Source organism: Pithys albifrons, chromosome 3, assembly GCF_047495875.1.
Source record: "Pithys albifrons albifrons isolate INPA30051 chromosome 3, PitAlb_v1, whole genome shotgun sequence".
NCBI classification, from domain to species: Eukaryota; Metazoa; Chordata; class Aves; order Passeriformes; family Thamnophilidae; genus Pithys; species Pithys albifrons.
Window position 1 is genome coordinate 90,164,945 of NC_092460.1, and position 27,666 is coordinate 90,192,610.

At 38.4% G+C, this 27,666-nt stretch overlaps 1 protein-coding gene across 10 annotated transcripts in view; it reads right to left on the minus strand.

The window, feature by feature from the left end:
* MAGI2 (membrane associated guanylate kinase, WW and PDZ domain containing 2) overlaps positions 1–27,666 on the minus strand; it is a 729,608-nt gene that overhangs the window by 40,080 nt on the left and 661,862 nt on the right. For 7 of the 10 annotated variants that reach the window (XM_071552704.1, XM_071552706.1, XM_071552703.1 and 4 more), the window contains 7 exons: positions 23,093–23,285; positions 22,037–22,123; positions 19,775–20,023; positions 9,317–9,502; positions 5,908–6,082; positions 3,082–3,322; positions 1,218–1,361 (listed from right to left, as the gene is read on the minus strand). In XM_071552704.1, coding sequence (XP_071408805.1) covers positions 1,218–1,361; positions 3,082–3,322; positions 5,908–6,082; positions 9,317–9,502; positions 19,775–20,023; positions 22,037–22,123; positions 23,093–23,285 — 1,275 coding nt within the window. The remainder of the gene's footprint in view (positions 1–1,217; positions 1,362–3,081; positions 3,323–5,907; positions 6,083–9,316; positions 9,503–19,774; positions 20,024–22,036; positions 22,124–23,092; positions 23,286–27,666) is intronic. The other 3 variants (XM_071552708.1, XM_071552707.1, XM_071552714.1) reach the window with 1 other exon arrangement.

Genomic DNA, 27,666 nt, shown 5'->3' on the forward strand with positions numbered 1-27,666 from the left:
TTTCTATAATAATGATTTGCACCTTATCTGCTTCTAAGCCTTTCTGTAAGGCTTCAGTTAAACTAAAGCTGGCTCTTCAAGGAGGAGGAAACAGGAAGCAAAACAATGAGACAAGTCATCAGAATATCTATTATCTGCAAAGTGCTCCTCCTGATAAGATCCCAGTACAAAAGCATGGTTTGCTCTCCCCAGTGCTGAAAGCCTAGGGTTAGAGAACCTGATCTTTAATGATGGTGTTTTATATAGAGCAAGAAGCACAGAACTTGATTTTGCAATGTTTTGCTATAGACAGGCACCTGTAAAACAGAGAGATACTGAGATGGAACAAGCAGGCTGGTGGTCCCATCCAAGAAGTGGGAATGAACCTGTATTGTTATCAGATGATGTAACCTTAGGAAAGGAGATATGGGTACGCAACTGTGCTTCCTTTGTTCATCTTCCTACCACCACACAGAACACAATTTTAATTGCCCATATTTAAAATTAAATACTGGTTGAACATGACTGCACTAATTAGATACATAAACAATTTTTTATGTTGACTCTTGGTAGTCTTGCCTATGTTCTTTCCTTCTCCTTTTTTTGTGTGCTCACTATTCTGCAAAGTATCAGCAAGCGTGGACGAGTTTGTACCTTGTCTTTATCATAACTGGACCGATTAAACCCATTTTTTTCTCAGATTATTTTTTCTAAATAGGATGTGTTTGCATTTGTTTTTAATCCTGATCCCTAAAAACAAGATTAATATCAATAAAATTTAGGAAACACTACAAAGGCAACTTGTTTAAATTAGTAAAATAACACAGATGAGGTCTTAGGTTTCGTAGTTGTCCAATATATGTCCTATAGGTATCACTTTGCTTTTGTGTTTATAGACAAAAGTGTTAATTATGTTATTGTTTTCCAAGAATATTCAAACTTGTCAGAAATTTTTAAGTACCTTAGATAAAAGTGAAAATACATAATGAGAAAAATTTATAACACAGTAAAACTATTATCAACCAGAAGTAAAACATTTATTCTGCAAAGAAAGTAGAGATCTACCATATATATGAATTAATTTCTTGAACTCCTACAGAATGAGTTTATATTGTAAGAGGTATTTGGCATTAGTTCTTTAAAACCTGATAAGAGATGAAAAAACTCCTTTCTCTTTGACCCCATCAACAAACGTATCTGTAAATGTCACAAAAAATGTTACAATGCATTTTACTCACCCTCATCCTTCCATTTCTTATTGCTGGTCCATCTTCTGCTAACCTCAACACATACAAATCCATTTTGTACTCCCTTCCTCCTCGAATACTAAACCCAAACCCTTTGGCTCCTTTCTCCAAATCAACAGTGAAATAATCAAAGTCCTGTACAGACAAATACAAAATGAAAGAGAATTAACTATATGAATATTGTGGTATACATTCAGGAAAACTTTAAAATACAGCTCTTCGAAAATGTATTGATCCAACTGATGTAAGCAAAGGGATCTTAAACAATCCTTCTTCACTGACAGATTTCAGCCATGTATGAAAAGAAACTTTAGCAAAATGTAAAGCCTAAGTCTAAAACACCCTGAAAGAGTATCTTACAATGGATGCCTGGTACGAAAAGCTCTTGAGATGCGTTCCATATTCACCCTCAATATTTTCATGGCACCCAGGTGTAACTGTTTATGTGTGTTCATAAGTGCTGATTTGGCAAGAGAGACAGAAGGCAGTTCCTGTATAAGCATCATCACAGGTTAAAATTAGTAGGAAAGACATCTAAATTCCTACAAGGACTTAATGTGATCAGCAGGCTTGGCTGCATGGAGTCACAAAGTACAGCAACCCTCATCACTTTGGTTAAAATGTGTCTCTTGAGGAGGAGGTGGCAAAGAGTGAGATCTGAGTTTCACCCTTTCTGTGTCCTCAGAGACTGAGATTCAGTTTCCCCTTTGCAGTTGCCCCTTGATGGGCCCAAACTACCATCTCTGTAGAGGGGTCTGGGTAGGGGAAATTGCTATTTAGTTTCTGATCCATTGTCAGCCAAGAGTGCAAGAGCCATGAGAGCAGGAGAAAACAAAAAGCAAGCTTGGGTTGTGCAGTCTAAGTGGTTAGAGTATTAAACCAGAAATGGTGGCAAACAGCCAGTCCAAGCATCATTCTAGATGCTAAGAAGCATCTTATAGGGGTATGCATATGTGGACAAGGATTTGTTATTTAGACACTGAAATGCGGAATATTTTCCCAGGGTTCTCTAGATCCCATTTAAGAATTTCACTATTTTCCTTGATAAGCTTTATGTGCCTGACTTTAAAAATGTGGACACAGAAACCATCTATATATAGCTCCTGCATATAGTATCCAGAAGTTTACATTCTCTTATTTAATAATTTTTGACCTCTGTTTTTCTTGACTTTATGTAAGGAGGAAGGAGGATTTCTTTTGAAAGTCTGAACTTTGAGCTAAGTCCTCAACCTTGTCAGCTGTCAGTAAATACTTAACAGCAGTGGAGTCTTGTCTGAGGTACCATAACTCTTCATCTAAGGTTTATCTGTTTGAATTTGTCAGATCATGCCTGCTGTCAAAGAAACTCGTTGCACAAGCTAGTTTCTAATCATCCAGACTATTACTAACAGAAATGTAATTTTATCAGCCAGAATTTTCATTTATTTATTTATTTATTCTGATTCGCCAAAATCTCAGTTTTCAAGAATGCTGTAGAAATGCAGTGTGACGTAAATACACCCACAGTTTGATGACTGAGTTATGTCCCTAGGAAGGAAAAAATTCCTATGTTTCTGTACAGGCAGTTTGTGTCAGAAATTTTATTTTAACTCTACAGTACCTTAAAAATGACACTTATTTAACATTATAGTGACACAGTTATAAAAGTAGTGTTATTTTACAAATCACACAGTTATTCATTAATATTAAAGGTTTGGAAGTAATTTCCTTTACAGGGAAGTAGTAATTCAAGAGTAAAAACAGTAAGTGTGTCTTTTCCTTCTCTAATGCCATCTTCCTAACCAACATACATGACCTCTCCCTGCAGTCCCTACAGCCTCCTGATCAGGAGTGCTCCAAGTGTTTTGGTTCCTACCTGGGGCTGCCTGTACTCTGACAGGGGGTACTGCCTGGTGTCAGGAGAATGCTGCCTGTAGTCCAGCAGGGGTGGCTGCCTGTAGTCCAGGGGAGGTGGCTGCTGGTAGTCCATCACTGGAGGGTGCCTGTAGTCCAGTGGGGGCTGCCGGTAGTCGGTCGAGGATTGCCTGTAGTCTGTGAATGGAGGTTGCCGGATGTCAGGCTTCACATCCTGTCTGGCTTTTACTTCTGACCTATAACTGAGAAAGGCAAAATGGCTTCGTTTCAGAAAGAACCAAACCATCAGGAAGATGCACTGCACGCGATATTGAGGGGGGAAAGCAACCTGTCTGACTGCAAAATTGTCTAAGACAAATTTTCACAGAGAAGTAAAAACTCTCGGGGGTAAATAGTTGATGCATCCAAAACCAGTGAGTGCTTTTGAAACAGTGATATAAACAATTTTACCTCAGGTCATACCGTGCAATTTTCCAGCTGGTACCAGTGAGATCAGGATTAGACTCAAAGGGACAGAAACAGTAAAACATCTTGATTCCCTCTTACCTTGCCTATTTGGAAGATGAAACTGCATATGAAAACACCCACTATACTCACTACAAAATAATTCACTGAGTTTATAAAAGGTTTTTTTCTAGAACTAACATTTTTATAGAATGAAGAGAACACCAGTGCATTTATGCCCTTTTCATTTACATAAACTACGATTATTGTGAGCGGCTTAAAGTCAAAAGACATTATTTTTTAAAAACACGCATTCTTTGTCCCAGCTGTTATTTTTTTAATGAAGGGTATTCTTTGATATAACATCTGTTAATAGACTGTGCATCATAATTATTACTATACACTCCCTAGCTGGCTAAAATTCTTCAGTAAGTCCTATCAGTAGTTATTCACAGAAATAACAAAGGGTGAAAGGAAAATAAATTTGGTTAATTAATAACAAGTAAAATATTGCTTTAAGATAACCGGTTATAGGGAGATGTGTCCTTAAATAAGAAAGGAAATGTGACCTTCTGAGGTGCAGTGAGTAGTTATTTAATTTAATCAGACAGTGATTTTCCTCACCACATGGAAATCAGTGTATAATTGTATTTCACACTTCAGGGTGAAGTTAAAAACATTTCTTACTGTAAACCTCCATAGCTCAGCCATGGGGTGTGCTAAAGAGGCACAAAGGAAGTCTGGAGCCCTTTTAGCAAGGTAATTCTGTAACTGTAGTTTGGGTAAGATTTTAACAAAAACGTTCATATAGTGGATGTTTTTATATTCTTCCCTCAGTGCTGAAGGAAATAACTTCTTTTCTATACATGAAATACGTATTTCAAACTCTGCTTTAATAATGGTGTGGAAGTTTTCAGTCCACCGAGTGATCGTGTATGTACATGGATACACGAAGATACAGAGACACACTTAGAATGTGAAAGGGATTTTGAAATGTACTCATTGTTTAAAAGAAATTCTATTCTGAAAAAAATGAGAGCGCAGTTTTTGATTATGTTAATTTAAATATAAAAAGTAATCTGAATCTAAATGTTTCAAAATGTTTCAGATACATTTCAAAATGTCATTACTTTATTAATACAGTTAGAGTAACATTATGGCAAATCTTCTTATACAATAGCTTTAATAAGCTGAATCTGTAATCAGACACAAAAATATCTGAACTATTTTCCTTTGACTTCTCTGGGAAGATTAAAATAGTCTGCTGCCACGTGTTCTTTTAAAACCTGCACATGGCATCTGTAATAAGACCTGCATGTGTACATGCAATCCTCTTACTTTCTTTACTCAATATCATGATCCTGTTAAAAGAAGACAGAACAAAAACAGGCTTACTGTGATACTGAGCCTAATTAATATTGGAAGCAAAAATAGTAGTTAGTATTCCTTTTTAAATGTCATAGTATTTTGGTACAGAAACAATGTATGCGGCTGTATAAACAAGCTGTAAGCAATAATGGGCCTTTTTCTGAAATAAGAGTCATCCTTAGGCAGGTTCCCAAGATATGACCACAGCTGTATCTTAAAGATGATGCTTTTAGGCACAGATGAAGTCATTGTAATTTTTCCTGAATATATAAATGGTGATATGACCAACTACAGCTTATACTTTTCAGTGGAACTTTAATTAATATGTTTGCTGGTCCCATCTGAAAATTCCCTATTTAACAGATATTTAATATTGACTTCCAACTGCGCAAAGAGTTCTGTGAAAGCTTTGTAATGAAGTTTGTCTTCTAGGAGGTGATCACTTTTGGAAAAAGCCCTCAATGAAATATAAGGCAAAGTAATTTTCCTAGTGTGACTAATGGAGAGAAAGTAATTTTGGGCAAGTGAAAGTACTACATCTGTTAGGCAAGGAGACTTAGAGGGCATAGTGTCTAAATCACAACTGAACTCAAGTATCTTCAGAAGCACAAAGTTACAGTCCTGTAACCAGCATCATTTGGAGAAGAGGGTCTTGATGATGTCTGTTGGTTACTGAAGATTAGCATAAAGACAGTCAGCCTAATCAGCCTCATTTTACATGCTAAAAAATGATCCAAGACTAAATAGTGTTGATTGGAGGTCACAGAAAGTTGTACCACCCCATAGTCTGAGTGTGCTTTTCATATATACAGCTGGTCACAAAATTTCTCTTCCCCTACCAATTATTTTCCATTACAGATGAATTTGCTAACGCATATGCATAATTTACATGTGAGAATTGGGTGGTAAATGATGCACCACAGATATAAAAGTATGTTATAAAAATATCTTCCTGACTCCAGAACTCTAATATACAAGGCAAAAAAAAAAAAGACATGCAAGACAATGAACAAACCTGTTTTCATGTCCCTGTGGCTGGAGGGGCTGTGGAGGCGGTGGCTGGGCCACGGGGCTGTGCTGGGCCACAGGGCTCTGCTGGGCCAGAGGACTCTGCTGGGCCATGGGGCTGTGCTGCTGGGCCAAGGGGCTCTGCTTCTCTGAGCTGGGCGCCGAGGCTGGGCTGTTCAGCTCTGCAGAATGGGAAGCTGGAGATTAAAGACCTGTCACAGAGCAGCATTTAATAAAGGGCAAAGGTAGACAATAATAATTTTTGGTCACATTCTACCTCTGCAAATTTATGCTTTGTCGCTTTTACTCTCTTGGTATATAATTAGATTTTAAGACATTTGAACCTATTGGTCTTCTTTTGGGATCTAAAATCTTGGTCACTTCTGTAATTCTGGTTGACACCTTCATTATTTAAAAGACCCAATTGAAAAAAAGTAAATTGCTTCCATGTTTCACATTTTCTTTTAAAGCTTAGAAATACCGATCACAGAATCCTAGAACCACAGAATCATAGAATAGTTTGAGTTGGAAAGAATCCTTAAAGGTCATCTAGTCCAACTCCCCTGCAATGAGCAGGGACATCTACAACTAGACCAGGTTGCTCAGAGCTCTGCCCAACCTGGCCTTGAATTTTGCCAGGGATGCCAGTATAGGGTATCTACCACCTCTCTGGGCAACCTATTCCAGTGTTTCATCACACTCATCACAAAAATAAAATCTATCTTATATCTGTCTGAATCTACCCTCTTTTAGTTCAATTCATCTCTCCTGTTTAGAGAGAAGGATGTTGTGGTGTACCATGTCAAAGGCATTACAGAAGTCCAGATAGATGAGATTCATAGCTCTTGCCTAGTCCATAGTTGTCCACTGATGCAGTTACTCCACTGTAGAATGGCACTAGGTTGGTCAGGCAGGATTTACCCTCTGTGAAGATGTGTTGGCTGTCCTGAATCACCTCTCTGTCCTTCATGTGCCTCAGCACAGCTAGCAGATATTTGAAATGCTTTTCATTTAGAAAAAACCCTTTCCATTGTGCAAGAATGAACAGTTTTAGTGCTTTCACCTGTTTCAGATGACAGACTTGTCACAAGTGCTAGAACACCAGTGTCCTTATGTTAGCTCCTGCTGTCTCTGAGCTCAACAAGAGTTGCCTGTCTTTATAAATTTTTGAAGACTGTGAACAGTAAAGCAGTAAAACCAATCTCAATAAATTCTGACTAACCATTTAAACTGATGTTGTATTTCACTGTACTGTGTCAAATGACCAGGGTTTCACATAGGAACACTGCAATGAAACAGAATTCTCCTTTCCAAACAACAAAACATTCAAAAACACAGAGAGACTGGTGTAGAGAACATGGTCTTGTGGCCTTATTACAAATAAAGGATGCCACTCTTCCTTCAGGCTTCCACTGCATTTGGGGGAAGGCACATTTGGCACTGAGCTCATATCAAATGTATTTCTTCTGACACGCTGGCACAGTTATGCTGTTCATCATTTACCTCCTAAGAAGTGTAAATAAGAGACACTTCACCCACAAGAGGATGGAGCACTTCAGAAGTTTGTGCATTATCAACAGCAAAGGCACACATTGTACTTTTTCATTTCTGCTTGCTACAGAATGAGTGAGGCCAGTGTGGTGTGGTGCAAAGCATCCAAAATAGACACGTGCATGGCACAACATGCCTTATGGTGACAGCTACACACAATCCAGATCTTGCTGGAACATTTGAAGCTAGTTTGATTTTTTAATTATTTTATTTCAAAATTTTTAACATAAGAGATTTTCCCTAGGATTGCACATTTCTAATGGCTCTCCACTTACCTTATTTATGCTCATAATTATTTAAAAAATTTTGGCTACTTTATTAAAAACATTTTCAATTTGGATTAATTGTCAAAAAAGCATGTATATTTGCACTTAAAACACTTCTCATGCAGGTATAAGCAATACTTGTCTGTGTAATTACTATGCTTAAGGCTGTAATTGCCCATTTTGCATCTGTGAGTCTCTTTTGTATTGCAAGTTTCAGAGAGGAAGATTGGAAATGTCCCTCATTTCTACATTACTCTCATAACTATGGATGAACTAGTCAAATCATGACCTGCTTCTAAAACTGCTTTGCATTTATATGGTATTTTTCACCTGAAAGTATATTACAGAGGTATTAGATTTTCCCCCAATTTTTATAAGCTGGGAAGCCAATATCAGAAGGCAAATGAGTGTCCAGTGTCACACAGTCACACAGGGAAGCCATGCCTTGGGCACAGATAATTTCTCACCACTAGCACCCGAGAACATCTTGTAGCACTTCAACTCAGATGCACTTTTGCTTTCTTTCTAATTTAGGGTATCCATCTCTAACACTGAACTATTAATTATGTTATTTAACCTGGATACCAGAGAAGCTTAAATAAGCTCCATGGACTGTATGAAGCATCACATTTGTTTGTAGATGCTTACAAAGCTGACCTCCAGTAATTACACAGATGCTAACTGATGTGAATTCTGAGTTTGTGTATGTTTGTGCTTTTTCCCTTCACTGAATTCATTTAATAAAATAGTTAAGGTCCCTCAGTTGCAGTCCATGGCCAGTGTCAGACTATGTCCCTGTTCTGTTGCTGGATGCAGCAGCAGAAGGTGAAGGTCATCTAACTGGACCATGGATCATTAAGTAATTCCATTACTTGCTGTGTGACATTCCCAGCTGTACTGGTATTTGTTGCTCAGACATAAAGCTGCAGTTTCATTAATATGGTACAATTCATGCAGCAGTGTAGCACATTGTTAAACTAAAAAAAAGCCCTGAAATCAATCCCAAACCCCACAGAATCAACATCAAAAGGTCTTCACTGATTAGATGTGGAATAATGACCAGAATAATGAGTCTGACCCCTTATCCTCACCCTACAAATGACATAAATTGGAGCTGGTTCTTTCCTGCATTTATAGTGATATATCACAATATGATAGTGATAGAGGAAACTGCCAAATATGAACTCTTTCTTCACATCACTTTTGTCACAGATAGCTGGTAGCCTGGTGAGTGCCACTGCAGTCTCTTGTGAATCATTCTGCCAAACTTTGACTTGGCTTATAGCAACATGTAAGGGAACAAACTCAAAATTTGGCTCTCTTTAAAGGGTTTTTGCAGAACAGAATTCTTTCAAAAAACCTTAACATCATCTCTCTCCCTTTCAGGTCTCTCCAGGTTTGCTTTATTTACCTTTCCATAACCAGAAATCTTTTCAAGAATTCAGATCCTGCTTGAGGTAGTTCTAAGCCGTAATTTTGGTGTGCTGCATGTTACAGCTGAGGAAATGGAACAAAATGCTCTTTCAAGCGGTGACATAATTTAAGCTAATTGGAGGCTGCTTAAAATTTTCTTCCTGTTTTTAAGGGCCATTGACTTACCCTCCTGAGGAATGATGCGAAGAGTTACACTGAGACCTGCATCTTTAATTAGCTTCACAATATCTGCATGAGGCATGTTAATAATAGACTGGCCATTCACAGCTAAGATCCGGTCTCCAACTTTAAGTTTTGCACAGCGATCCGCAGGACTTCCATCAATTATCCGCCCTATTTTATGGGGTACAGCTAGACAAGAAAATAGTCACAGTTAACGTATGCTGAAAAAAATGGTGATGCTCACAGGCAAAAGGAAATGAGTTCATTTGGAAGAAAGTTCAATATGAGTTAAAGAAAGGGTTGTGAAAAAATGTGTAAATATAAATTCTGATGCAAAGTCAGTTGCTTAACACAGTACTGTGTTTTTTCATAAAAAAATCAGAATCTCGCTGTGTAAATAGAGATGACTTAGATATATGAAGTTCAAACTAAGTTTACAGTTCAGCTATTTTGCAAACATGGCACATAACAAGACAACAAACAGAACAGGAGAATAATAAGGCATTAAAACAGCGAAAGGGGATAAATTTGCACAATAAGTAGTAGCCATAAATTGCCTCCTACATCCTAGTTTACAGAATTTCTTTATTTCTATGTTGCAATAGAGGCACTACAGACATGATTTATTTTATACACAAATAGATGGTTTTACTGAAAATGCCCAGGGTTCATGAAATTCAAATCCATTCAAATCTGTTAATGGATAAATAGAAATAATACTGAAGATTTACTGAGATGTGTGGGTCTCTGATTAGATATGAATAATATATGAATGTAACTGAATTTCCAGTGAACTACTAGTACATAGACACATACTACACCACAGCATCTCAGCCCCCTTCTGAAAACAATACAGAACAACTTTGTTTCTCCTTTTGTTCTTCTCTGTGGTCTCCACCTTTCTGTTTACTCCATCCATGCTCTTATTCTGTCTTTTCCCTCATTTTCCATTGAGTTTTCTAAATATTATTCTTGATTTTTCACCCAGTGTTTCTACCCTGTTATCCTCTGTTTTTTAACTAAATGCATATGCTAAAGCTGACTTTTTTCTCTAGGCTCCCCAAAGAGCATGCAATTTTTTTTCCTTACTATTACTCATAAATATGCTTATCACAATTAAATTTGACTATATAGTCAATTAATATCCTAATGGTGCCAGAGTATCCCTCCCCAGTTCCACACTTCAGCCTTGGCAAACTTAGCACAAAAGCAGTTCAGCATCACTACCCACCTGCAACCGGTGTTTAAAAACAATTGTGTTTCATTTTTCAAAAATAATATATCCTTAAAACTTAATTATCTATAGGGAACTTGGAAAAGTGAAATAAACAACTGTTCAAATACTTTTCTCTTTATTTGTTCTTTATTTCTTACACTTATGCCTAATGCTCTTTACCTACCCAATAAAGGTACCTACTCTAAATGTTTTGGTATCCTTGCACTCCTCTCCTGTCGTGTTATGAAAGGATCAACAATAGGTGACCATCAGAAGAAAGCTGTGCCTCTCAAGGTGCCTTTTCTACTGCACTTTGGTATTTGAGGATTTAATGCTCCTCTTCTCAGGTTGTATTAGTGCAGTGTTGTCATAGGATCTTGCTGCAAAGTAGGGTGTGGAAAGCTTTTGCAGAAGAAATCTGAATCTCTAAATCTCTAATGGATTCAAGGTGATACTGTTCTGATCTATCAGGGGTTTATGGGCAAATCCAGTGACTTACTAATGGAACTCACAGCCATTCAGCAGAAACTGGTTTGTGCACATTTCTAGATAATAGGAGGAAAAGTTTATCTTCTGGCTTCATCCCTCCTAGTAATATCCTAAGGAATTTCTGGTCTCTGCTTCTATTCCCAGTGGAACTCTGCCTGAGAGTCCTCCTAAGCCACAATATCCTGGCAACCATGGTCACCGCTGCTTCCTTGGGAAGGGAGGGATTATTTAAGGCTTTATTTGCAAGGATGAGTGCTTCTAAGGGATGCAGATTATCTGATCTGCAGGCTGTTCAGAAAAAAATGACCACGTAAGAATATGTTATGAAACTTTTAATTTTTAAGAGCCTTTGGTGGTGAACTACTTACTTTGAAGGGATAAGAAGGAACTGCTGTCATAGGAGATTAATTAGGTAAAAGCTAGGGAACAAAGGTAGAAATGAACTATGAATTTCCACAATGGAGAATTTTTATAATTTAGAATGGTCACATCTAAAACAAGCATGGAAGAGCTGTAAAACAGTCAGTACTGAGTGGGTTGAGGGAAGTGGCAGACAAGATCTCATGAAAAGAAATGTAAGATGATGCACATGGGATAAAAATAACCCTGCCTAAGCTTAAGCAGAGATGAGCCCTAAATTAATTATTATCACTCAAGAGACCTTGAAATGTGCTCCTACTTCTCAAAAACATAAATTCAGTAAAATAGTCAATAGGTCTTTAAGAGTTACAAAAAGAATAAGAAATGAAATGTTACTCATATGAAACTAAAGTTGAGTATTGCTGATAGTTTTGTGATCCTCATTTCAAAAGTCATAGCAATGAATTCACAAAGATTCAGAGAGAGGCAGCTCAGTAGTCAGAAACAGTGAACAGCTTCTGCTTTAAGGAGTGAGCTTGCTATGTCCATGAACTCGCTACCTAAAACTTGGAAAAGAGAAGATGGAGCAACCTTCTGGAGGGCCACAAGGGACTCACTGCTGATTAAATCAGAATTTCATGGCTGTGAAAGCTGAAGGGATTCCTGGGAAAGGTCTCTGCCTGCTGTACGTGCTGTCCTCTCTAGTCATGGCCAAGGGACAGCATGAAGCTGTGTGGTTATTTGGTCTCTTCTAGGAAGGCAGATCTCTTCTTGGGCAGAAACCTCCCATGACTGGCATTTAATTAGGGCTTTGCTAACACACCATAATTTTTTTTAATTGCATCTTCGGTGCTTTATTTTTATCTAAACAGAGCATTTAATAATGTACCTTTTAAAGGAAATCCCAGATCACTTGACTACTGATAAATGATTCCACTGTTCTTAAGAATTTTTACAAATCTATTCATACCTCTTTTAAGAATTCACCACAAGCTGTTCTCCAAATGGGTGTACATTTTGAGCAGTGGCAGCATATGCCTGGATTAGACTTTGCAGAGAATTTGATCCACTTACTTCAAAACACCGAGTTACCTGAGCAGCATTTAATATTAACAGGTTATAGGGAAATGCTTGGATTTGTGGTTAATTTTTTTTTAAGAATCCCATTATTTGTACTAAGAGTCAGCACAGAAAACAAGCTGCCCCTTTGCAGAACAATTCATTTCTTAGTTCTCTCAGACCACACAATGAATGAGACTGCAAGGGAAAACCATTTTTGTATACAGGGATTAATATGCATTTAACAGTTGAAAATGTGGGAAATTAGTGAGAATGCATTTATATGTATAGAAAACACGTAGTCCTTCAAAATAGACATATCGGGTCTTTTTCTCTAATACTATCAAGTCATGCAAAATGTGATCCTTCGGAGCAATACAGTTGGATATCTACCTTAAGTTATAAGAAACCCTCCTAAGGCAGAATAATCCTAGATCCAAAAAGGTCTAGCAGAGAACATCAATGCCCCTAACAACAGCTCTTACATTGGGATGTAACTTTTCTGCAGTGTTTTTTTGATGACTTGGGGAAAATTTGAATCCTGAGAGCACCAAAGCTTCGATGATGTTTGAAGCCATCAACCCCTTCTTCTAAATCTCCCTCAGATATTTACATTTGTGTCAGCAGCATTTGAAAGAGTTAAAAAAAAGCAAGAGCTAAAAATAGCTGATTCTAATATGATGCTACCAACATATAATGTTTTTCTGATTTGATTAATAATCTTTATGAATAATTATTTTACATCTATTAGTACTTTCAGACGTAACTGGTGAGACTGTGTTTTGTAAAAAACAACTTTCCTATTTTCCCCCTCTATATAGTATCTAAATATCAAAAAAGTATCAGTTAAGAAGAAAAAATGGAACCTATGCTTTATTTATTAAACCCTCTGGCAGATAAATTATTGCAATCTTTTCTAATGTTAACAGTTACAGGCAGTAAACTAAGCAAATGAGCTTTCCTGAGCCAGCTGCCCTCTTCAATGTTATACACCTAATCAAATGAATATTTATAATATTCTCATTTCTCTAAATGTGCAAGAGTTTTCATTCAAGCAGCAGGCTCCAGCATATCAGTTTTTAATTGGAAGAATATATTAAATGTAAACATCTGTAATTTCATTGCTATTAAATAATCTAAAATTTGCAGTTTGAGTATGGTGGACTTTCTACCAGGACTAAAAATTATTTTTCTGGTGCTGATGGACTATTTTATGTGACATATTTGGAAAATAGAAATCTGTGGCATGCTGCATTGTTACAGATGAAAATGATCCCTTTTGTTTACAAGGTTAATGAATCTATGAATTGAAACATCTCATTGTATGCTGATATGGAACATATTTGCTTGCATAACAAAGGCATAAGAAGGTATGTGGGAAGGATTGCATATACTTTGGAAAGATGAAGATCCAAGTAAAAATTAAAGGAATTTAGATATTTTAATTCAAGCTTCTCATGAAAGCAAAATTGGCCTTGTGGAACCCTTAGAAAAACCTTGATGGGTTTGTGCTAAGAAAATTCAAAGTGTTTGTTCTTTGAAAACACAAGAGCAGCACCTGTAGGTCCAAATGACCTATTCAGGAACATGTTGGAGGACAGAAATCATGTGGAGAGGGGGGTGATGTGGTTAAGATCCTCCACACTTTATGTCCAAAAAATATCAAATAGGCAATTGAGTCTTTTATGCCCGCAAACTGCCAAAATGTATTTTGATGATATTAAAAATCTCTTTCAGTTCTTAAGGTAATTTCCCTACAATTAATTGCATATGTTGATTTGAAAAACTAAAGCAAGTAGCAATTTCTTTCAGGTCCAGGTTTTACTATCAGTTAAACATGCTTAGAACATGTACTTTTACAGTTGAAGAGGCAGAAGAACAGCTGAAACTTGAATATCAGAGCTACATAAAAGTGAGAATCCAGATTCCTTGCCCACAAGTTGCAAGTATCTTCCATGGGGGACTCACACTGTAGGTGGGTTTTCACTGCTTAAGCTCCAAAGATGTCCCAGGTAGGGTAGACAGACATCCTCATTTCCACAGCTCTGTTTTCTTTAGAATTTGCAGATTGGTCACAAAAATTATGCCCCCAGGCATGATCTTACCCAGGAAAAGCCTGGACAAAATTGCTGCACAAATAACTCAGATCACGTGGTTATCATTGATCGATAAGCTGGTTTTATCTCTAAACTGCAAGGAATTCAAAGAAACTCTGGGCTGAGTGGGACTTATTTCAGAATGCAGTTTTCTGCAGTCAGCAGAGGCTTATCTTGGATTTATGTTTTTTAGTTAAGACTGCATGTTTTGAGAAATAAAAGAAACTTTTTTCTATAGCCTGTGGTTTATCATGTTTGGGAAATCCATCAGGCATTGGCATATGCAGTGTAGGGGCAAATTAAATCTACAACTCCTCTTTTGCTAAGCAGGAGGAAGATCCTAACAAGTATGAACAGTCATCTGTCTTTATTTTTTTCAAAATTGTTTATTGATTATGCCTGCATTTTCACTTTCTTTACATTTTTTAACTGCTCATTGACAGTACCTGCTACAGTAAAATTCCTGGAAATATCACCAATTTTCCAATTTCACCAAAGTTGGAAGTTAATGAGATTTGTTTAAAACACAGGGTTTCCTTCTACAGAAATTAGGATGTTAAGAGATTTACAGGGCATTGCAAGTTCTTTTCCTAGAAGAAGCTGCATCCCAAACACATAAAGTAGAAGTGGCAGGAAGATACGAAGTAGGCAGGGACAAATGTACTCCATAAAACTCTGGGACAAATTCATCTAGAAATCTCATTTTGGCCATTTCCAGCAGGTTGCAAGTGCTTTTCCATGGGATGCAGATATTGACTTTATCTTGATATCCTAAAAAAGATTTACCTGAATGTACTGCAAAGTGTAGAATAATTAATTAAATTTAAGTATTTTAGGTGTAATTTCTCCTATTTGAAGAAGGGATAAGAGCCACAGTACCCTTTAATGTTGGAAGCAGATGTGGGGGACAAGCACAATAATGTATTTTAAAGGCAGTGGAAGTCAATCCACTTGCTAGAAGTAGGTCAGGAGCCTGGACAGGTGTATTTTCTTTTCTTAATCTCCTAGCACTCTAAGATCCTCTGTGCACTGCAGTAGGCAAAATTACTTGCTGCTGGATACACCACTCAAGCACAGTTCTTTATCCATCCACTTTATCTTCTTTTACTGATACAATTCTGAAGCATGGCTGACCTTTTCTATGCTCCTGCTTTGCCCTGTGAAATCTCTTCATTCAATCCTTGTCATTCATTTTCCACTCCTGATCTGACCCACGTCAGAACTGTAGTTTGGTGCAAGATAATCTACTGTGCTGGATTAGAGAACATCCCAAGCAATGCTTTGACAAAGGGGAAACAAAATTTCTACCATTACAGACACAGGAAAATAAATGTGCCACAAGAATTGGATGTTCAAGCACATACCAGTTAGTAAAAACGACATGTAGAACTAAAAGTTGGCTCCAAACTATGTAACATTAATTTATTAAAATGACAGCTACTACAGTGCTGCCTATCACAGAATGTGAAAAAATAGTCTATTCTCTAATTAGAACTGTAATCTGACCTCACTCTGTGTCTCTATCAATAGTGAAAAAAAATGCATGTAGTATTTTAAAAATTTCTGCAAGGCAAAGGCAGGCCTGTAAATCAACTGTAAGGACAAACCCCTTGGGAAGCTTGTGTGAGACACTGAAATAGTTAATGGTTGTGTGTGTTTCTTTGTCCTTACAAAATGACTCAGCTACTGGAACAGTGAACACACAGCCTGAAAATATTCCTCTCTGTTGATGGGCTGTAATGGACCCAGATGTGCTGATGTAACAGGCAGCTGTGATGTCTTAAAAGGTGCCAAAGGCTCATGAAATGTCCCCTGCTCCAGTACTACATCGTCCATTGTAAAATTCCCCACCCCAGAGGAGGTACTGCCAGTGTTTCCATCTAGCCCAAGCATAAGAAAAATCCCTGGGACCTCCTTACCACCACGAACTTCTTTGCTCACCACAGGTGTTTCTTCCCTCATCACATGGGACTACTTTTACCACCATGGGCTTCTTCCCTCAACACCCTCTAGGGTTTCTTCTCTCACCACCCAGGCTTTTGAATCCAGACTGCAACCATCACTTCGACAAGACTGTGACTGTCACCACAAGAAGAAGATCAATGGGATGCCATTGGAATCCATGGAGTGGAGATATTTCTTCTATTTAATCTGTCTGTTTGTCACTCTCTTTCTCTCCCCTCTCTCTGTCTCTTTTTCCTGTTTCTTCCTACCTCTACCTCACATTTGCTGTTAAAATAAAAATCTGTACTATTGACTTTGGCATATGGTTTTGTTTGCAACTTAACTTTTGCAGAGGCATCTTTCTCTAATAATTTAACCAGCCAAATTATATTAGCATGTCAAGAGAAAAGCTGACCAAGACCTAAGTCTCTTGGAACAAGAGTGACATTTTTAACTCTGGGAGCTCTTGAACCTTTCATGGCTTGTTCTCAGGTTAGAAGGAGCGTGAAGCATCATGAGGCTCTGTGGGAGCAGCACAGCATGAACCCTACCCGAGGGTGGGAAAAGGATTTGAGACTCAGCTGGAGCACTGATGCTTCATGCGCTGGTCCTGCAGCTTCACAGAGAGCACTAACTTGCCTGTCAAATGGAGTGTGGGCTTTTGAGTAACCCCTTGAGCTTTGGGTCAACTGCAAAGCAAGAAACCAATGAACCTGCAGCTCTGTAGCTAGTAGCAACTCTGCTGGAATGACTACTTCAATTTTAACAGTGCTTGAAGCACAAGCAGCAAATTACAAAAAGTGCACGCTCCTGCACTCAGCAAGAGATGTTGGAATTTGTTGGATTGTAAAACATAGTTTTTAAGTGTTATTTTGAGAACAAGAAAAATACTTTCAGTACACGATTATTTCCCTTCTTGAGTGAAAGTGGTGATGATACTTATACTTTCAAGACCTCAAGTCATTTGCTTTTACAAGAAAGTAGAGAAGGGAATAGAGTTATTGAAATAAACATGCTTAAAGGAACTTCTCTTCACTTTGTCCTGAGGATGCTCCCAGTGAGATGACTTCTTAGGCTATGCTATTCCTAATGGTGTTTGGCACTGGAAGATACTACCTTTTCTGACCTATTTTGCCTACTTTGATTCTTTAGAATTGCTTTGCAATTACAACATTAACATTTAACTCCAAATGCATGTCTACACAGCACCATCCTGTGCCACGGGGAGATCCAGGAACTGGAAACAAGTGCACTGGCTCTGAAACCAGAAACACTGGCATACTGGCTATGGTCCTGTTAATAAAGTCCAAATTACTTCACTCAAATAAATATTGAGTAAAGAAAATAACCTGTCTCGCAAACCTCAATGGTTTTTGTGACTGATGACAGATCATGCAATTTTCAGCTTATTTTTTCTACTACAGTTTTTTAACAGAATTCACAAAGAAAGGCTATTTTCTTCTCTGTTCTGCCACTGTCTACAGCAAACGTAATTTTTTGTTCATTGCTGTTCTTGCAAACTTAGGATTTGGTGCACTTTGGGATCACTGAAATTCAATGCAGTTATTATTTGAATAAATTCATTTATCACTTCCATGGCAAACTGTCATTTTCCTTTACTACCGGAGATGTCCAATTGAACATCAACAATGACTATCTATGTAGTAGCTTGTGGAGGAAGAGAAGTACTGCAAGAACATGTTGGAGGGGAGGAGGCAAAGCAGGATCTTGAACCTGCATCTGTAGTCTTTAGGAGAATATTCCAGTCTGAGAATTTTTATTGGCTGGAGAATTTTTTCTTCTCTTCCGCTCCCCTTTGCCTCTTCATCTCTCCCACAACAAACTCTATCTGTGAAACAATTTTCTTGAAAAATTCATGACTGACTTAACTGATTAATATGTATGCACCTCAATGTACTCTATGGATTATTTTTTAACTTTCTGATCTTCTGCAAAAATCTTCCAGTTGCCTATTATATTCAATAAAGTGAAAACTCAAAAGTCCCAAGAGACTAATTATCTATGGTTTTGTTACAATATTAACTCTAGCAATCATGGAGTTTTAAAATTCAGCTGAGGTAACATGAAAAGCAACTCTTTTAATAACTGCACGTTCACGAAATACTGCAGAGGTTTTCTGAAATAATTTGCTATTGTGGTATAGGGTTTTCCCTGTACTCTCTTAACTGGTTTTCAGTTATGAATTTAGAAGAGTGATGTTTCGCCCTAAAAGTTGAAACTGTGATTTTATTTTGTCAGGTGCCTGCTTTAGACAAAAGAACAGTTCCTTCAAAACATGCTTTGAATGCATGGAAAGGACTGCATTTGGCTGCAACTTGCAAGATGATAAATGTTGTCACTTCCCTTGGTTTTTCAGCTGTGGTGAGCATTCACAATTTCAGGTGGATTTGATGGGGGATGTAGATGCCTCTCAACATAAAGGCTTTTTTTGCTTCCTTCTTTCAATGGGTTTAGATGGCTAAATGTCACTGGAAAGACCTGAGGGTGCCCCTGTGCCTGCAGCTGCCACTATGAAACAGTCTGAGTCTTCTGTAGGTCCTGTGTCGTATCTGCCCGACCTGTCCCTGGATGTACCCAGGACATCTCAAATGGCATCAGATGCCTATATTAAAGCAATAAAATTGACCCACAATAGACATCAGTTTTCTGAAGAGAAAGTGAGCTATTATTATGAAGGGCAGATCTTGACAGATCCCTATACTACTTAGTAAGGGAGATACATTGCCTCCCAGTATTAAGTTATAATTTTTATGCTGTCTGTACTCCAGCCAGTTAAAAAATAAGCCTCTCTGAACCTTCATCTAACAAGTTTTCCCATTTTCCAGTTGCTTCTGCGATTCCCTAACTGGACAGTTGCTGTCAAAGGGTTTGCTGTGATCTAAGTTTTTATTTCAACTTCCCCAATTTCACCTTGATTTATTAAAAAAAAGTATAATTCAGTTGCACATGGGGGAATAATTTATTAACATAACCCTACTGGTTACCTAGAGAGTCTCTTTGGGACATAGTAACACAGAAAATTTACTTTGTGGGTGAATCCTGTATTACTCTAACAGCCAAAGAACTATGTGAAACACAGAGCCTGAGATGACAGAATAACCTTTAGTCTTGTTCAAAATACAAGAGACCAACAGTGCCCCCAAAGCAACATTGAGAGTATCTTCCCTTTTAACCTCTGCAGAGATAAATTATTAGTGGTTAGGTTTAAATTAATTGATTTCTTTTTATTTGGGGCATATTTGGAAAAATAGAAACTGAAGAATGTGATTTACTTACTTATGGTGGCCCCAGATTCGGGCCTGTTCAGAGAGCTGATGATAACAAAGCCGAAGCCCTCGTTCTCCTTGCGGTGGATGACCACGTCGCTGGTTTGCAGGCTGTGGGACGCGAAGCCCTCGGGGGGTGTGGCATTGCTGCTGGAGGCAGCGTGATTGCTGTTCGCATAAGTCGTGTAGTCACTTCTTGGAGAACTGTGGTGCGTAGACGCCGAGCCTGGACTTCTGCCATTCTCTGGGCAAGGTTCTCCTACAACATAAATCACACCAGTGTCACAGGCTGACTTGCTCAGTGGCTCTGTGACTTACACTACATTTGCTAATGCAACATGAATACAGTTGACTGTCTACAGTCCAGACTACTGCCAGTATTAAACTAGGACCTGTAATAGATGCAGAGAGACAGGAACCTACACAATTATGCAGAATGTTCAAGGGCAATCAGATAAAGCAAGCATGAACACTCACTCCTAAGCTAGCCAGAAGAGGGGAAAGTAATATGAGAAACAGTGTCTGTCTGGATTGCAAAAATGTTAGCAAGCACTATTCCCTTGTCTGCTGGTTGACATGTCATCAAGAGGAAAATGTGACTGTTTAATCCAATATAAAATTATTTGTGCTTGGATTACAGGAATTTAAGTAGGGAGCTAACATAGAATAATTAGGATTAGCTGCATTATGTTCTTCTTACAGGTTGATTAGCATGCTCAAAGGATGTTCATGGAACAGAGCAGTTATACAATGAAAAAGGATCACAAGTAGTTTTTCTGTGGGTGCCATGGTAGAAGCAGTGGTCATTTAATGGGTTTGAAGATGCTCTTCTCTGGTGAGTTCCAAAGGGCAGAAGTGAAAATGGAGTCCATCCACACCAGTATTGCTTTACAGTAACAACAACATGGAACAAGTTATAACTTGTGGGATTACACATTTTTTGAGCAAGCATTTTGGCAATTGAAAACAGTGAAGTTAGATCTCCATATGGGAAAAAAGATTTATATTCCTCTCAGATCTAAGCTGTTTACACAAATCAGCATTTATTGACAGTTTAATACAGAACTTCCAGATAAATGTAAGTAATATGTTTTCTGTTCTGAGCAATGAGAGTGGAACAGTCATTTTACTGAACGTGTGAGGAGCTCACACATGCACACATACATCCTAGGTAGAGAGTTTGCAAATTAGACTTTCAATGTGTATATATTAATAAAAGAAACATTATCCAAGGACAAGCTGTTGTTTTCTCAGTCAGGTGTGTCCTTCAACAGTCCTTCTGCAACTATGAAATAAATTAATTAGAGTATAAAGAGGAAGAAAAACAAACAATTCTTATACTCCTACTTTAGAACTGAAAATCTCCAAGAGTTATTGAACCAAATCTGCAACTAAATGCCATAGTCAGTGACAAGAAAGATCTCATTTTCTGGCTGTCATCTCTCAGAAAGCTGAATATTGTTTATGTCAGTATGGCTGCAATAGAAAGAAAATTATCTTACCCTGTAGAACGACCAAGAGCTGTGTTGGCCATAAAAGAATGCAACCAAATGCCATTAAAAATATAGGAAGAGATAGATAAAGGAGGAAAAGTTTAAATGGCTATTTGACTGTCAGTTGTGCAATAGATATTGATCAGAAAAATTACATTTTGCTTCTGCCTGTGAAAAAATGTCCATTTAATCCATGTTGTTCGAAATACCACATTTTCCTAAACAAATTGTTTTCCAGAGCTTGTGAATTGTGATTTTTGTTTCCGGATCTGGATAAGTGTATGGGTAAAATGGTGGTTCCAGGCGAGGGCTAAGATTTGTGTATCAGCTACAGACAGGTAAGGAAAACCCCAGATCCCTCTGTTGTATACATTCACACCAGTGAGAAATTCCCATGACATTAATTGTCTTGATGGATTACTATAGCATTTTGCAGTCACGCCCAAATCAGTAGTTTTAAAATCTTTCCACAAAGTTTACGTTGTAACAAACCACATTAAAATCCTGTTCACCTCCTGAAATGCTTAAACGTTAACAAGTTACACACTATATTTCCTGGTGTGGCACTCTCAAGGCCCAAGAATAACTTCAGGTGTTTCACCGGCTTGCTTCCTCCTCTGTGCCAGGAGGCCAGACTGGCTAGTAGACCCTTTAATATTTAACAAGCAGCAGCAAAGGCTGGCATCCACTCTGAGCTACCCCTCTTGCTAATTTTGCCTGCAGTCTGTACAGCCGTCTGACCCGGGAAAGGTGCTAAAGGCAAGGACTCGGCGCATTACCTTGGTTATTGGCCATTTTCCTCGCGCTGGGGGAGCTGCGAGGGGGCGTCGCGCCGGGCGCAGGGGGACCTTTCTGGCTGGAGGACTCTGGAGTCAGTAACAGAAGAAAGTCAGTCCCGCGAGAGAGCGGCTGGCAGGGAGCTGCGGTGCCGCAGTGGGAGGGGGACTGCGAACACGAAGGTGAGTGGGAGGGCGGCTTTTTGGCAGGGGAGCGAAGGGGAATGGCGCAGGCAGCGACACTGGATCTAGGGCACGGAGAGGCAGAAGACAGGACAGGCTGGGAACGTGGTTGTGCTCATTTCTGGTGCCTCACCTGAAGTGTACTCACCACAAATATTTTAAAAGTTCTTAAATAAACTTCTCTCATTGTTGCAATGGAATGACATCAAATTCTCCCATTAAAGCTTAAATAGATGCTGCCACTCATTTTTCCAGGTTCTGATGTTTGAGACCAAGCCAGTCTAAACATCTCATTTACTACAAATAATGTTGTTTTAGGATCATTTTCTGAATGTGTCTGCTTGACGGGAGAATCCGGCCCTGTTCCTAACAGCCACTTGTGCCCTACAGAGGGTTTTTGGCCAGCTTGTGTTGCAGTTGGAGGTGAAATTCCAGATGACATAAGTGAGACCAGAAATGGGCTTTTAACATACACAAGAGCGAAATGAGTCCCTGTCCTGAACAGTTAACAGTCTTTAAGCCTTTCTCTGATTGCTTATTGACAGTGTCAGCTTAGAAGGCTTTAACGTGGGTGAACATTTAGTCCCAAAACTGGACAAGAGGGGACAGCACAGACCAAGACAGCATGGAAGAAATCCAGAGCACTCATGATCACCACGCCAGGGTTGCCAATATTGTTTCCACTTCTCAAGGAAACAACACTCAGCTGTAATATTTTTGTCACAGAAACAAGGGTCACATATTTACAATTATTCTTGTCTCAAAATGACACAAACATTCACTTTTATTTCCTCTATTTTTTTTTTAAACAGCACTGGCTTGTGCTGCTAGCATTGGGATGTGTTTTTCATTTCACCTTTCCCAGCCTTCACTCACCTGTGGGTAGCACCTTTCTCCTCACAGTAAGATTCACTTGCCCATTGCGGGCAGCATTATGCATAAGATCAATCACGTATCGATGGGTTTTGCCGGCCACTGGAATCCCATCTACATACACCAGCTCATCACCAGGATGGAGACGACCATCTCGGTCTGCTGAGCCCATGGCAATCACTGCTCCGATGAGAATCTAGGCAGCAAAGAAACAAACACCTGCCATTTAAATGCTGAGCCTCCAATGTAGCAACAAGAATGTTGCAGTGATTTTCCCTCTCTTCTGGAATTAAGATAGTCATTTAAGTGCAGGTGAAGAGATCTGTGTGACTGAAAGCTGTGCTTGTCCTGTTGTGAGTATGACTGAAGATGCTTCCTTGCCTTTGGTAAGAAGATGCTTCCTATCTGCACAGGAATGATACACCTGAGAATCCTAATCTAAGGATAGTTGAATGGATACCTTCGAATCAAGACTATCTGTCTCTAAGGAGTGTGGAGTTATAGACTACATTATGCAGAATAGCTAAACAGATTAATTTCACATAAGGATTCTTTTGACTTAAAATTAGTGAGTCTACATATTTCGTATCAAAGGTTCTTCACTGCTGTGTGATTTACGTACCTGGACTGTGCTTGAGGTCAGTAATGGAAGTGACCCTACTACATAGAATTTGCTTTGAGACTCTTCAGGTGAAAAGAAGTGTTATAATAAATGTTGTTACTCATAATGAATAATTGCTCAGGTAGTGGTTGATTAACAAAATGGAAGAAAGAGGAAAAATGTCAGCTTGCTGTGGGCAGATGTTGTTTTCCCAAATCAACATTTAAGTGTAATTTGTATGAGATATATAAATTAGTAAAAAAGTGTCTCCAAAACCTTTTAATAACTTTCTCCACTTTATATGCATATAATTTCACATGATTTATTAGAAGAAGACATATATATTTTCTCCGTGGAATAACTGGTAGAACAGTTGAGATTGATTCAAACAAACCTTGCTTTCTTTGAGAGAATATTAAAACATTCAGAGAGCGTTCCAAATTTTCCTTTCTCTTTTTCAGTGTGAGAGTGAGCACAGAGTGATGGATATGACATGCCATGTGACAATCCACTTTAAATAATAAAAGATAAATGCTATGAAGCACTGCTTTTCAAGATGAGCTGCAAAGGCTAGATATGGTAGTCACACAGGTACTCCTGTGGCTTTTTTGTGGTCTTAGCTTCAGAGTTCCAAATATCCCAGTATCATTTAAATGAAACCCTGCGTGGAGCCTGGAGAATTTTCCACACTTTTCAGCCTCTCTTTGGCTTACTGTTGCTTTGAAAACTAAGCAAAGAGAGAACATGATGTGGCATTTTCCTGGTTTCTGGTGTTCTGGAGATCCTGTTAAGCAGTGCCAGGCTGAGTGGCCAGAGAGACTGTTTTAGGTTCTCCATTCTGCTCTTCAAATAGTGAAAGAATATACCTCAAAGCTCTGGAAAATGCTTTGTACAAAATCCAACTATTAAACATGTATTTATGCTCCTTTACTGGACAGAAAAAAAGCTCTCCAAGGCTATATTTATCTAGATCTCCACAGAGCATTCTCCAAACCTTTCCAGCTGGCCACTTTGTATGAGTAAGATTTTTTTTTCTAGTCCTCTTGGGAAGAGAAGCTTGGAAGATTGTAGGGGGCTACCTTTCTCTTTTGGTTTTACTTGGCACCTGAAGTTTTTTTATGATTGTCTGCCATAATATTGAACATTTCATGCATCTTTAACCTTTGGAGAAACACAAATGCAGATCATGGCATGGTAGGTCACCAGTATCCACAGCAAAGTGCAAAAACTCTTTCTAGTTTTGACTATTTAAGCAATTATTACTGATATTTCACATGTCCACCATGGAATATGATTGTTGCTCATCTCAGTGGCGGACTCCTAACATAAGCAGCAGAGTCCTACTTTGAACACTTCAGGTGTGTTTGTCAAGATGATGGTCACCATATCTGTTATTTGGCATGTTTAATAGCAAGAATAACTCAAGATTCCCACTTTTTCACTTTCTGTGTCTGAACTTGTTTCTTATCCAGTATCTGTTCTCATTTAATGGATGAGTAGTTATAACAGTGATCAATTCTACATGCAAAATGCAAATTGGAGAAATATATCTCAGGATTATATTACCTTTGTAATGCAGTTTCAAACTGGCATGAGATTGCTTTGAACATGTGAGGAAAAGGATGATGACATGTAAGCAATATTTTGTTGTAGAGAAAAAGGGGAATTTTTCCTATTGCTTGATGTTAAACATGAGAAATACTGGGATTAGGAAGACTGTGGCAGAGCATAGTCAGAAACTGAAACCTGGTTCTATAAACTCATACATATTAATCCTGTTTGTTCTGGGTATTTTTGGGATTCTTGGTAATTATTTGATTTTGTGTTTCTGTCCAATCACTGCCAAAATAGGACTTCCCATGCATTATCCTAACATTTTGCTCTATGGACATCTGTTATATCTTAGAAGTGTCTGTGACTTGGCATTGATAATTAAAAGAATATAAACATTCAACTTGCAGACATTTTTGAGAATTGTAATCCATCTGTGTTGAAAAGGTAAAACTCCTAGTGAAATTATGTATATGTTCCTGAGATTTTGAGTTGGAGCTGCACAACTGTATTCAAAATACATCTCCCCTTTGGGACAGCAATTTGCAACTTCAGTAAAGTTCCAATTTGTGTACATTTGCAACCTTTCAGGGAAATTATAATTCATTGTAACAAAGACAGATTACCTCTAACTCCTCAAGTTACTGGGAGATGTGATAAATACTTGTGTGATATTATATGATTTGAGAGATGATTGGAACTGCCACAACTCACAGTCCTGATATTTGAAATTTCTCAAAAAATTTAAGTATTTAATTTCAAAAGCATTTTATGCTTACAAATACAGAAAGTGGAGTATTCCAGCAGCACTTCATCCTTCTAAGGTGCCATGTACCTGATATAACTAGAAGGAAACTAAGCTACAGTCCCTCTATAGGGACTATCCTCCTAAAAAAACTTTATTTAGATTTTGCTTCTTTGAAAAAGTTATTGCCTTATGCTGAAGAATTCATATTCCTTTTTGGACATCAAACCACAAAGACAAAAGATTCCTTTTGTTCTGTGTTACCTGACTGCACAGCAGGAGAGCTGAAACAAAAATTTCAAAGCATCTCAGTTCTTGTTTCATAGGAAAAGCAGGGGGTTGGAAAACAGGCAAAACCTGCCTCTCCTGTTCTGGAGGTGAAAGAAATGGGAGGCTGCAGGTGGCTGTCCATGGTGGAGCAGGAGGGAGGGGAGAAAACAGTTAAGAAGTACTTTGAATACAAAATAAAGGGACACTAAAAAAAAGAGAAGAGTGTGTCTGTCTTCTCTGTTGGTAATGAATTTGAGCAGTGAAAACAAGTAGATGGGAACAACAAGGGAATGAGAATTGAGTTCAGCACTGCAACACTTAGTTCTGAGGAGGTGCCTTTTTACCTTAGCCTTTTTCCTCAGCCCCAAGTTAGGATCTTATTAATTTCTCAGGTCTTTGAGACATGGTTTGTGGGGAGACATAAGTCCCATTGTATTGATAAGTCTGGGAAAAAACTGCTTTTGTATTTGCAAGTCCTGCAATAGAGATAGCAACCTTGAGGCTAAGCACAGGTTGGGAGCAATTGTTCAACAGGACAGTGAAGTGTCTTAGAGGGTGGTTTACAGAAGGCAGCATTTTTGGTCCTGCTTTCCAAAAACAGTAAGGTGCTTATCTCTGCACTTGGTATCCAGCTATGACTCTTTGACTTCGGACAATAAAGTCAGGTCAGTCCTTTACTGAAAAGACACTAGAAAGACCTGTTTCCTCTGTAAGAGTTCAGTGCATAATGCATGTACCTGGAGGGCAAAAGACTTGTTTCAGAACTCCCTCTGTACTGGATTGCTGAGCAGACTCAAGTCTCTCACAGCTCTGGCATGTACTCTTAACTATCAGAATATTGGATACTCTAGATGAGTTCTTTCTCAGTTCTTTATGTTGAAATTATTTAATTTTATATGAACAATCATCTTTTAGATAAGGCATTTGAACTGCACTTTTACCCACGGGATAAACCTCTAATCTGCTGAGCCAGTCAGACACTCAGTGGGTGACTACTTAACTATCTATGTGTAATGAAAAAAAGCACAAAAAGAGACACTAAGAGAGATTCTCCCAGAATACTGAGCACTCTCGTAGCCAGGGGCAGTTTCCTGGAAGAGAGGAAGTGACGCTTGTCTGAAGCAGGTAGAGGGAGATTTCCAAATCTTCTAGAATCATAGAACGGTTTGGGTTGGAAGGGACATTATAAACCATGTTGTTCCAAACTCCCTGCCATAGGGGGGGAAAATCCATAGGCAGAGACACCTTCACTATCCCATATTGCTCAAAGCCCCAGCCAATCTGGTCTTGGAGGTAGTGCCTTCCACTAGTGCCATTTCTTTACAGTATAAATTGATAAAATGGCACATTTCTGCTAGCTCCTAATAGACTTCTGTTTTGGCTTCAACCAGTAGGTGAGCTTTGAGAATT